Source organism: Bufo gargarizans, chromosome 6, assembly GCF_014858855.1.
Source record: "Bufo gargarizans isolate SCDJY-AF-19 chromosome 6, ASM1485885v1, whole genome shotgun sequence".
Taxonomy (NCBI): Eukaryota; Metazoa; Chordata; class Amphibia; order Anura; family Bufonidae; genus Bufo; species Bufo gargarizans.
This window is the reverse complement of record NC_058085.1, coordinates 297,059,564-297,072,453: the sequence shown is the minus strand read 5'-3', so window position 1 is coordinate 297,072,453 and position 12,890 is coordinate 297,059,564. Positions and strand designations below refer to the sequence as shown.

The 12,890-nt window shown below is 48.2% G+C and overlaps 1 protein-coding gene across 2 annotated transcripts in view; it reads right to left on the bottom strand.

Moving 5' to 3' along the window:
* CCDC6 (coiled-coil domain containing 6) overlaps positions 1–8,474 on the bottom strand; it is a 66,100-nt gene extending 57,626 nt beyond the window's left edge. Inside the window, exon 1 of one of the 2 annotated variants that reach the window (XM_044297367.1) lies at positions 8,136–8,474. In XM_044297367.1, the coding sequence (XP_044153302.1) occupies positions 8,136–8,393 (258 nt within the window). In that variant the 5' untranslated portion in view covers positions 8,394–8,474. The remainder of the gene's footprint in view (positions 1–8,135) is intronic. The other variant, XM_044297366.1, reaches the window with a different exon arrangement.
* Positions 8,475–12,890: the final 4,416 nt, after the last annotated feature.

Sequence of the window (12,890 nt, the reverse complement as noted above, 5' to 3'; positions counted from 1 at the left end):
GAGCCTGGCCGCACAGGTCCAGATTCCATCAATTCCCACCAGAATCAGTAGAGTTTAAAAGCACCCCCTGTTCACACCCCCCAATTGGGGCATATGGGCTTCACTGGGGGGTACAGAACAGAGCCAGACCTGGCCCTCACATGCCTCTGTTTGCTGAGCCTGCGACAAACCTACGTCCCTTCCAGTGACCAATGCAGAGGAGATGTATAGTCAGAATGCAACCGACAAACCGCGAATCGGCGTGGTATAAAATCGGAACCATATACGACAATAGAAAGTTACCCTAAACATAAGGAGCCAGTAGGAGATTTCTAGGCCGGGGATCAGCAACCTCCGGCACTCCAGCTGTTCTGAAACTACAACTCCCAGAATCCTCCTTTCACTTCTGTGGGAGCTACAAGAACAGCCACGTCAGCATGCTGGGAGTTGTAGTTTCACAGCAGCTGAAGTGCCAAAGGTTGCTAATCCCTGTTCGAGTCAGACTCACCTGCCAAGCTCCTAGGAACTGTCCATAGGACTTCACCATATGCTAATAATAAAGGGATTTTGTCACCTCCTTTTACGATTTTAAGCTGGCACCATCGCTATATTGACTAAAGTAGCTTATTTCCAGGACTCTTCTTTTTACTTTATTTCGTTTAGTAGTTTTGATGTAAAAGCGATTTTTATGTTATGCTAATTAGGGTCCAAGGTGCCCAGAGGGGCGTTTTTCTCACTCTCCGGTGCCCAGTGACGCCCCCCTGATCATCAAATAACCTCCCACAGCCCGGCAAACCGTTCCGCACCCTACCCACGTCATAGTGTGCCTTATAGAAATGCCCCATCCTCCTTCCTGTCTGCGGCCAGAAAACTCGCGCAGGCGCAGTACCGCCTGCGCGATCATCAACCTCCTGAGGGCAACAGCCTCAAAAGTCTCACTGGGCATGCGCCGAGCCCAGTGATGTGACTTGAGCGCTGTTGCCCTCAGGATGTTGATGATCGCGCAGGCGGTACTGCGCCTGCGCAAGTTTTCTGGCCGCAGACAGGAAGAAGGACGGGGCATTTCTATAAGGTACACTATGACGTGTAAAAATCGCTTTTACATCAAAACTACTAAACAAAATAAAGTAAAAAAGAAGAGTCCTGGAAATAAGCTACTTTAGTCAACATAGCGATGGTGCCAGCTTAAAATCGTAAAAGGAGGTGACAGAATCCCTTTAAAGGGCATCTGTCAGCAGATTTGTACCTATGACCCTAGCTGACCTGTTACATGTGCACTTGGCAGCTGAAGGCATCTGTGTTGGTCCCATGTTCATATGTGTCCGCACATTGCTGAGAACAATCATGGTTTTAATATATGCAAATGAGCCTCTAGGAGCAACAGGGGCCATTACACCTAGAGGCTCTGCTCTCTCTGCACTCTGACTGCACCACAATTCTGGTATAAAATGTTGTTGTATACAAAGGGTACTTTCACGTTAGCGGCAGGACGGATCCGACAGGCTGTTCACCCTGTCGGATCAGTCCTGCCGCTATTTCGCCGTGCCACCGCTCCATCACCTTTGACTATAATGGGCACGGGGCGGAGCTCCGGCGCAGCGCGGCAGTGCACGGCGAAAGGCCGCCGGACTAAAAGTACTGCATGTCCGACTTTTTAGTCTGGCGGCCTCTCACCGTGCTTAGCCGGAGCTCTGCCCCCGTCTCTATTATAGTCAATGGGGAGTGGACGGAGCAGCAGTCCAGCGGCACGGCGAAATAGCGGCATGACGGATCCGGCAGGGTGAACAGCCTGTCGGATCCGTCCTGCCGCTAGTGTGAAAGTAGCCTAATACAACCAATAACTGGTATAAAGTGAGAGCGCCTGCCCATGCTCCTCACCCAGTCTGAGCCCCTGTGGTGCGGGTCTACTCAGCCTCAGCTTATAGGATTAGTAAATCTGCCCCATGGTATCTCCGGGTTGGCACCTGGCGTTTCTGTCAGCCTTGTGTACTCGGTCGCATTCTGGGAGCTTCTGAACCATACAGATTTATTTTCACTTTGGAATGTGCAAATGTAGCAGTGGATCAGCACAAGTCAAGCGAGGAAAACCGGGACTTGGTAGAAAGGTGGCAAAGTGACCCAGAGACCAATGTAAGTGCGCATATCCTGGGAATAAAGTATACGTTATACGGGCACCTTCACACGTGGTGGACAAACCCGCATCAGAAGAAGTTTCACATGTATTCCTAGTCCACATTTGTCTATTCTGCGCTTTTCACGCCTCCTCCAGCAGTCTGTGCGTCTAAAATGAAATCTACGCTAGTTTGTAGCTGCTGTAGATTTCAGTCATGATTTATGCCAGGAAATAAGTGGCATAAATGATAATGTACCGACGCCAATGGCCTCACCCACATCATGGCCCTTTTTTGGGGGGAAGCGGGAAGGCTAGTGTAGAAAAGATTTCTGCGCCTAAGGCACAAAGGCATGTGAACAGCCGCAAACCTGCGAGGCGCGACTTTAAGCCGGTTCCTAGCGCAGGGGTTCGTAGTAAATGACCCCCCAATGTGCAATTTTGTGAAGCTTAATTTCTCCATAGAATTCAATTGGAAAACATAATCTGCAATGAAATCCAAGATAAAATCTTCAGCAGAAAGAAAAAAAAAACGCACCAAATTCTGCATAAACCTAAAAATGCACACATGCAGATCTCAGGGTGGATGGCCCTATGTGAAGGAGTCTGCAGAGCTCAAAATAATTCACTTAAGTTCCCCCTTTAGCCTTCAGATGGTGAACCTGTAACCCGGACAAAAGCCTGAAAACAGTAGTGGGAACATAACCTTACACACTAGGTAATGGCGGTTTAGTTGGCAGTTATTGTGCAATTTTATCTTATTATGGGGGCTGCCAGGCACCACTTATCTCCAGGGATAAAACGGGAAGAAAAAAAAAGCTCCACCCATGCCATAAAGGAGAGTAGGGCAAATCTCAGACCCAGGCAGCCAAGAGGCTGAGAATTTTGCTGCTAGCACCTTGAGTATTATTCTTTGGACGTCTATAAAGTTATGACTACTACAAAAAAAAAACTTCAATAAAAGAAAAATGTATATAAGATGCTAATGAAGTGGCTCCTGTGATCACACACCCTTAGGAAGACTCGCTTTACAAAGCTTGTGCAAAACACGTATGTCAGGTGGCTGAAAGGACAACTCCTCCCAAAACACAGGACGCCTACCTTATCCTACAGCAGGCATGCTCAACCTGCGGCCCTCCAGCTGTTGCAAAACTACAACTCCCATCATTCCCTGACAGCCTACAACTATCATCCTACAGAAGGGCATTGTGGGAGTTGTACTTTTGCAACAGCTGGAGGGCCGCAGGTTGAGCCTCCCTGTCCTACAGTAACGTATTCCAGTGTACAACGTGACAACTTTTGGGTGGAGGCAGTCGGTAAGAAAAAAAGATATCCTCGGTCGTTAAGCTATGCTGGGCTGATGTGATATGGCGGCTCTGGAGGAACGATTTATGAGCCCTGCCGGGCTGTGGCATGTACCAAACCAGTCAGTCTAATGGAAACATATTGGTATAATGGGATGGGGCAGAAGAGACACGTCAATTATACAGATTAAAAGGGGTGTGCCAGAGGATAACTAAGTGGGGGTCTCACCACTGGGACTCCTACAGAGCCCAAGAATAGGGGTCCCATTCCCCTAATCTGATGGAGCAGCAGGCTGAGCGTGCGCCCGTTCATAGTAAAAGGCAAGCGCTGTACTCCAGAGCTCCCACAGAGAATGAATGGAGCAGCAGCGGCACATGCTCCACCAGATCAGGGAAATGGGACCCCCGTCACTTATACCTGTCCTGCGGACTGCACGGCTTTTCATGGGGGCGTGCTAATGGAAGCTGGGGGGGGGGGGGGGAGGACAAAAACAACGCACAACTAATAAAAACATCCAGTGACCCAGGGCGCCATTAGCAGGCCGCGATGGGAACGAGCCTCCCTAGTATCGCTGGTGACGCTAAGGAGACTTGTTCCTGCTAGTAGCTGCCCCCCCCCCCCTTGTGTGGGCATCAGAAGTGACGCGGGTACCAGTTAGTGAGGCAAGTACAATCTGTGAGGGGCCAGGATAAAAATGTGAACGTTTTATTGTTTTACTTTATTTTTTTCTATGTGCCAGTGGGGTATGCAAACAAGCATTCCTCTGCAGCCCCTATAATGCGCTACAATACTCACTGGGGCTTCTGGCAGCTTACCAAGCACAGCGCCACCCATTGGATAGTTTTTGTGCTTGGTATGACAGCTTAGCCCCACGCATTTGAATGGACTGAGCTGCCCCAAGGCCCTGAAACCTATGAATGTGATGTCACATGGCCAAGGAAGAGGCTTACTCGCTCCCAGAGCACAATGGCTTCTTCCTACAGCCGATCAGTGGGGGTCCCAGGAGTCGGACCCCTACCGGTCCAACAGTGACGACCTATCCTGAGGATAAGCCATTGATGTGTAAAACCCCAGAGAATAATGGACCCTTTACACGGGAAGATGATCTAGCAAATTGTCGTCAAGGAAAAGTTTCTTCCCAACAATCTGCTGATCGCTGGTGGAGGAGACCTCTGCTATGACATGCAGCGATCTCCTCTACAGTATGGGGAGGAGTGATCACTAATGCCATCGCTCTTCCCCATACTGTTTCCCGGCAGCAGATCGTGGTCACATAGCACTATCTGCCACTGGGAAACGATGATCTTTTGTCCTGTGTTTTGCTAGTTCATCGGGAAATCGGTGGCGCATTTACACCGCAAGATCATCAGTAACAAGCGATATGTTCAATTGTCGGGCCATGTGAAGGGCCTTTAAGTTCTACAAAAAATTTCAGTGCGATCAAGTGGCGGTGACACCCTGTTCGTAAAGTCCAGATCGGCAGTGCCAAGTAGCAGTTGTATAGTCCTAGGTGCCTAGGATATGGCCTTAGCCCGGGCTCAGCTCCCAGTAATGAGATCCTGACAACTGCCACCATCAGGAATGCTAGGGCATCCCCGGTGTCAGGGGAGCCAGGCTGTTTGAGACTATGCAATCATTTCTAGAGGAGCACTGACATGTAGAAGGTCATTCCGGGATTACCAGAACATAGTACGGCTTCTCTGCGTTATCACAATTTCTCCTAGAAATGTGTTTCCTAGTAAGATGCAAAAGCACTTAATAAAGGGTAAGTAAGGCCTCGTTTTCCATGATGCTGCCCTGGAGATAGACGTTTCAGGGTAATCCTACCGGTCTTCTCACTTGTCACTCAGCAAACCAGAGATTAAACTGGAATGAGTATGTGAGACGTACAAACCTGAGTCGGAGGAGCAGTTCACCTCCTCCTTCCTGGGAAAAAGACCTGTACGTGGTGACCGAGGCGGACAGCGCGGTCAGTGACTCCGATCAATGCTGCCAAGTGACAAGGGTTCACTGTGCCTACAATCCTACATCTTCTGTTGCCTTATAGATGCCATTGTTGATACTGCTACTGTCTCATGCCATAAGGTAATGTAAGCACATGGTAAAAGACGGGCACATTAATATATATATATATACTTATGACCAATGTGAACAATGGCTGGCTCTCCATTAAAGGGGTTCCCGAGTGCGTAATATTTCCTCAGGATAAAGCTGGGTTCACATTACATTTTTCCCCATCTACAAAAAACGTATGCGTTAAACTGGGACTAGTGTAGAAGACGAGGTAGTGAACGTAAAGCACATCACTGTATCCCTTTTGGGGTCCACAAATCGCGGATCGCATTTTCTCCTTCTGCACAACCCGCATCCCCCATGTTAGAACGGACAACGCACGGTATGCTGTCTGAAATGAAGGAGTCCGCTTCCGATAAGCAACAAATGCGGAACAGAAATATGGTTGTGTGCAAGCAGCCTTAAAGGGGTTATCCAAGTCTATTAAATGCCCCCCATATGCCTGGGCCCCTCACACAATCAGATAAAAACATATGGTGTCCAGGGGGGACCCTAGCATCACCTGCGATCCTAGGGAGACTCCCCTCTCCCCGCCTGCAGTACAGGGACCAGGAGCGGCGCAGTGAGAGGGGAGACAGGTATAATCAGTGTGAGGGGCCGGGCATATGGGGGCATTTAATAGTCTTGGATAACCCCTTTAAGGGAACTTGGCACCATGAACATGCTAGTACAGTCTGCATGTTATAGAGCAGGAGGAGCTGAGCAGACTGACGTATAGTCTTATGGAAAAAGATGGAGTAAAACATGACTTTAGTGTTGCGTGAACTTCTGTTTTCAAGTTTGGCGTAAAAGGTTTGAGATATTTAAGAATTGCGTTATGGATTCTGTTATGGTCGGTGGTAGTGGAATTCATAACGGAATTCTTAGATATCCCGAACCTTGTGCGCCGAACTTGAAAACAGAAGTTCACTCACCCCTGCCTAAATCTCTTCTCCTGCGGGCGGTCCTGACAGTGACACTGGGACGGCTGTCACTCACTGAAGAGGACCGTCCACATGACTCCTCGGCTCAGAACGAGGAGAGATTTAGATGAATACAATACTAGTAAGGGCTCATGCACATGGACATATATTTTGTGGTCTGCAGAATGCGGAACCGGGCCGAAAGCAACGCTGCACTTTCCGCAGGCCCCAGGGGCAAAATGTCTGCAAAATGGACAAGAATCAGACATGTTCTATCATTTGCGGCACGGACGCAGATAACACCAGTCATGTGAACTTGGCCTAATAAAGGCACTTCACATCAGAGTTGTCGGACATGCAGGACTTTTTAGTCCGGCGGCTTTCGCCGTGCTGCACCGGAGCTCAGCCCCCGTCCCCATTATAATCAATGGGGACGGAGCAGCGGTCCGGCGGCTCGGCGAAACAGCGGAAGGACGGATCCGACAGGGAGACCAGCCTGCCGGATCCGTCCTGCCGCAAGTGTGAAGGAGCCCTAACACAGATGTGAACATAGCCTTACACTGAATCTTCTCAGCTCCTCCTGCTCTATAACCTGCTGCCTGCATTTTCATGGTGACAGGTCCCGCTGAAAACGATCATTCACACGAGACCCAAGTCCACCATAGCCGTGCCCACTCAGATCCACAGAGGAGAGGTGAGAAAGCTGCTGGCAGCATCTCATCTCCGTTAGGAACATAGGATGGGTATGTTGAAAACTAACCCCTGAGTCAGAAGGCCCCCATAAAGAGAGCTTTACCTTATGTGTAAGCTTAAGGGGGTCATCCCACAAAGGGTAAGGCTACTTTCACACTCGCATTTTGGCTTTCCGTTTGCGAGATCCGTCATGGGCTCTCACAAGCGGTCCAAAACGGATCAGTTTTGCCCTAATGTATTCTGAATGGAAAAAGATCCGCTCAGAATGCATCAGTTCCATCTCCATGCTGTCCGCTTGACGAAACTGAGCCAAACAGATCCGTCTTGACACACAATGTAAGTCCATGGGGACGGATCCGTTTTCTCTGACACAATCTGGCACAATAGAAAACGGATCCGTCCGCCACTGACTTTCAATGGAGTTCATGACGGATCCAACTTGGCTATGTTACAGATAATACAAACGGATCCGTTCATGACAGATGCATGCGGTTGTATTATTGTAACAGATCTGTTTTTGCAGAGCCATGACAGAACCAAAACGCGAGTGTGAAAGTAGCGCAAGTGATAAATGGTCCAATGGCGGGGATCCCCAACGATCCTGAGAACATATGACGTCACTTCTACAGCGCTCTGTCAGGGGTGGACCATCCTGCACTACCACTAAATCCGGTGGTCGGACCCCCGATATTTGGGACCTGGACATGAGGTCGATATAAATAATCCAAGTGATAGAAGGAGGTGTAAAAAGTCGCTCCCCAATCATATCAGCAGCACACGCCATCTGTTATTTCCAGCCATGGCGGTGCCAGCTGGCAGCCTGTGGAGGCATTTCTGTGCCCGAGAATTAGACTGCGCTGGGGACAGATGCCAGTGTCTCATCATGGATTGGGGCCTATAGACTGGAGCTGGAAGAACCACACGTGACTCATCTGTGACAGAACTACAAGTGCCAGCAATTCCATCCAGGCCCATGCTAACACCTGGGGGTCCTCAGCAGGGCATGACGGCATGCTGGGATTTGCAGTGCCCCCTGCAGGTGCTCAGGTGACGCCCTGGGCTGCACTACTCACTATGGTGACGCTGGCCTTCCGCAGGTCCCGGTTCTCCTCCTGCAGCGCCTTGCACTTCAGCTTGTAGGTCTCCAGCTCGATCTTCAGCACTTTGTTCTCCTGCTGCAGGGAGGCCAGGCGGTTAGTCAGCTCCTCCAGGCGGAATGGCGAGATGACGATGCCCGACTTCCCGGAGGAAGAGGCTGAGGAGGACGTCTGCATGGCGGCCGAGCTGTTGCCCGCTCCGTCCGTGTCACTCTCGCTGGCGCTGTCCGCCATCACCGCGGCTTATGACTGGGAGGGCGGGAGGGATGACACAGGACAGGCGGCGGCAGGCAGACACTCGCCCACTGTGTGAGCGCTCACTGCACTGCGCACACTCTCCCCGACCAGAGAGAGCGGAGCCAAGAGGGAGCGACCGCTCAGTCACAAGCTAGGTCTCTTCACCACAGCGACCCCGTCAGGCCACACTGTGAACGGCGGGCGACTGTACCACTTGTCTGAGTCAGGAGAGCGCCAAATCTGCCGAGAACTTGATGGATAGAGTGAAACATCAGACAGGACCTTGTGAGGCTGAGGAGGAGCACAGGCCCCAAGGGCAGGCGAATGTCAGCAGGGTTAGGGCAGCTTTTTTGGTTTTGCATTCACCCCAAAGTGTATTGGCAGAAGGGGTAGAGGGAAAATTGCCAGGGAGGCTAGTCCTGAGCTGGAACATCCTAGTAAATATGCCTGTTTGGCTAATATTAGGGATGAAAGCCCAGGGCCAGCAACACTGCAGTTACTTTTAACTTATAAATGACAGACCGCTGAAATCCACTCACCTGCCTCTACTTTATACTGCCGTTAGTGTGGGCAGCATAAAGCGATGACAGGTTCCCTTTAAATAAGGGGCTCAGAAGCTGGTGCAGGAAGGAAGGGTTTGGGTTCATGGTGAACGTGGCCGGCTTCTCTGTCGGTTACAGGCTCTACAGTAGGGACGGGCCGCACCTTCATGGGTGCAACTGCCCTGGGGGAAAAAAGGTTAGACGGCTGGAGGGGCTTTTAAACTAGGATCTGGGGGGATGATGGGGGTCATACTAATAAGGGGGTAGATAGTGGGATATAGAAGGGGACAGTGGGGATTTAGTGGGGGCTGGGGTTATCGAGGAAAATAGGGAGAAGACTGGGCAGAACTATACATTTATGAAAAATAGAGCTGCTGGTAACAAGAACCGGCTACATACAAACGTCAGCCAAGGTAACGCAAAAATCCCGGATATTCACTTTATAGGTAATAGTAATTTAAAATGTATTTTCACAAATGCCAGAAGTCTAGCTAGAAAAATGGGGGAGCTGAAGGCTATGGTACTAGAAGAACACATAGATACAGTTAGTGTGTGAGACATGGTTGGATTCTTCACATGACTGGGCTGTAAATATTAACCCCTTAAGGACCGGGCCATTTTTCACATTAAGGACCGGACTGATTTTTGCAAATCTGACATGTGTCACTTTATGTGGTAATAACTTGAAAACGCTTTTACTTTTCAGGCCAAATTGAGATTGTTTTCTCGACACATATTGTACTTCATGACAGTTGAAATTTGAATCAAAGTATTTCATTTTATTTATAAAAAAATACAAAATTTACCCAAAATTTGGAAAAATTCACAATTTTCCAAATTTCTATGTCTCTGCTTATAGGAGTAATACCTCCTAAAATTGTCATTACTTTACATTCCCCATATGTCTACTTCATGTTTAGATCATTTTGTGAATGCCATTTTATTTTTTGGGGACATTAAAAGGCTTATAAGTTTAGAAAAATTTCCAAAACCTACTTTTTAAGGACCAGTTCAGGTCTGAAGTGACTTTGTGAGGCTTACATAATAGAAACCACCCAAAAATGAACCCATTTTAGAAACTGCACCCCTCAAGGTATTCAAAACTGATTTTACAAACGTTGTTAACCCTTTAGGTGTTCCGCAAGAATTAATGGAAAATGGAGATGAAGGGCCAGATTCATCATTAGCTCAGGTCAGAATAATGGAGTGAAAAAGTCCCAAAAACTAAAACTGTGCACAAATTTGCGTTTTCTGAAAGTGGGCGTGTTTTCTTATGTAAATTAATCTCTAGACAGATTTACTATTGGGACTATTTAAAAAGTCGCAATTTCACTCCAGTGAGGACCATGCTTATCTTATGAGACTTTTTAATAGAACATGCGACTTTTTCATTAAAACGTGTGACTTTTTTGTAAAGATGTGCGACTTTTGTAAAGATGCTTACTGACGGATAAACTGCTACTGTCAAACCACATTTATTACAGTCTTAAAGGGCCGATCATAAATCTGACTTGGCCAAAACTGACTTTAGCCATATGTTAAAGTGGAGTGAGCTGTGAGAGTCATGATAAATCTGGCCCGAAATTTCTGAATTTCACTTTTTTGACAGATTTTCCATTTGTTCAAGTAAGAAAGCAACGGTAACAGCCATACCAAACTCAATATTTATTGCCCTGATTCTGTAGTTAACAGAAACACCCCATATGTGGCCATAAACTGCTGTAAGGGCACACTGCAGGGTTCAAAAACCATTCGCGCGCGTTCGCGCATGTTTGCGCGCTTGCGCACGCATGCGCACTTCGCTCAACGAGGCAGAATCTAAAAGTCCGCACGGGCGCATCAGGCACAGGCCTGTGCGCACGCGCGGGATCTTTGAAAAGGAGGAGGGGGCACTGAGGAGAGCCGGAGGCGGATTTCATTACATCGAGGTGGCGCTGAAAGGATCATGGGAGGAGCTGGGCACCAACGGCGGCGGCGGAGAGCGGCAGATTCAGACCTTCAGAAACGCCCTGGGCACCTTATCCAGAAGATTGACAGGTTAGATAAAAGCGATTTTTATCAAAACTACAGGGCGGATTTATCTTATAACAACAGCTTTGTAATGACAAGGGCACCATGGAGAGAACAATAGTTTTAAAAGGGGGGGTTAGAAACTGGTGACAGAGTCCCTTTAAATCTGCACAGGGACTGGCTGCTACAGGGACCAAAGTCCTCTGGGGTCATATATCCCACCCCTCATCCCAAAATCTATGTGAAAAGAATGAAAAAACATGAAGAAAATTTTAGACAAGAACATGTATGTACATGATGTGATATTAAAAACGTGAGTTCAGTACATCCAATATGGCCGCTCTCATGCTAAGGCACTTCTTGTGATGTCATCAATAGATGCTTGGCCCCCCCTCCTCTGGCATGACCTTTTTACTTGTGATGTCATAATGGGGCATGACTCATTACTTATGACATAATAATCAGGGGGTGTGGTCTAATCCCATAAATTGGGGTCACGCCCTGACAGCAGTGTCAGTATCTCTAGCTGTCTCTCACCATGGGGAAGTCCTGGAAAAAGAGGAGGTTGGTGCCAAAGACGATTCCTGTGGTGAATGCAATAGAGAAAATGGATGTCGGCCCTCGACAGTATCCCGATGATGTAGATATGAAGTCTGATCACGGTGATGATGAGAAGATGGATTTTGGCCCTCGCCAATATCCGGACGATGTGGAGATGGAGGACCTTCCGGGGAACACCACTAACATCAGGGCCTTAAGTACCCGGAAGAGAAAGCGGCCAAGCTGTATCATCTGCCGCCGGCTATAACATCTGCCGCCGGCTATAACATCTGCCGTAGGCCCTTATACCATCTGCCCCTTGGCCACCATATAACATCTGCTCCTTGGCCCCATTTACCATCTGCCGCCTGGGGCCATTTACCATCTGCGGCTTGGGGCCATTTACCATCTGCAGCTTGGGGCCCACTTACCATCTACCCCTTGGGGCCCACTTACCATCTACCCCTTGGGGCCCACTTACCATCTACCCCTTGGGTCCCACTTACCATCTACCCCTTGGGGCCCACTTACCATCTATAGATGGTTTTTGCCATCTAAACCATCTGAAATTCCAGTGAGGACGAGCAGAGCACCACCAGGTCCAGTAAGTTTGGCCGCTTCCCTCCGTCTTCTCCTTGTGTTTTTGTAAACCGTTTTTTTATTTGGGTATTTTCTCTTCTAGGGTCCGACTACAAAATAACATCAGGAACCTCTGGTGACAATATTCTGTCCCTGAAAATCTGCCAGAGCTGCGACCCCCGACCTCCTCTCTACAAGTTAGCGGACCTGAATCCAGCCAATCCTGAAGACGGAGCCAGAGCTGCAAAAGAATAATTTAAAACCTAAAACCTTTTACAAATAAAAATAGTGTTTTTTAAAGAAAAAATTGTGTTTTATTTCTCTTAATTATCAAATTCCATAAATCGTACTCGGCATCTATTTTCTATGGGTATCCTAAGGGTATATTAAGTGAGCTCAGAGCTGGATCCTGAAGGGGCGCGTTACCAATATTTAAAAGCGTTATATTCAAAGTCACACATTTTTGCACACAATCTGCATGTGCTAAAGTTTGTGACTTTTATTATAGCCGGAAAACTAGTACAAGTCTCAAAATAACTGATCCCCCAGTTAATACTCCATCCTCTAGTTTTATCTCCATTAAGGGTATGTTAATAAAGTGTGAGCCCATTACATTCAAGATGGCCGCTCTGATGCTACGCCATCCTTTGTGATGTCAGTATTAGAATCCTGGCATGGTTACACTTTTTGTGATGTCACCATTAGAATCCTGGCACGATGACGCTTCTTTTTTTCCTTAGACACACTATCTGTGATGTCATCGGCTACAGAGTCTGAGTGTCATAATCAGTGGCATGCCTGCGGGGCATAGATAGGGGGTCAG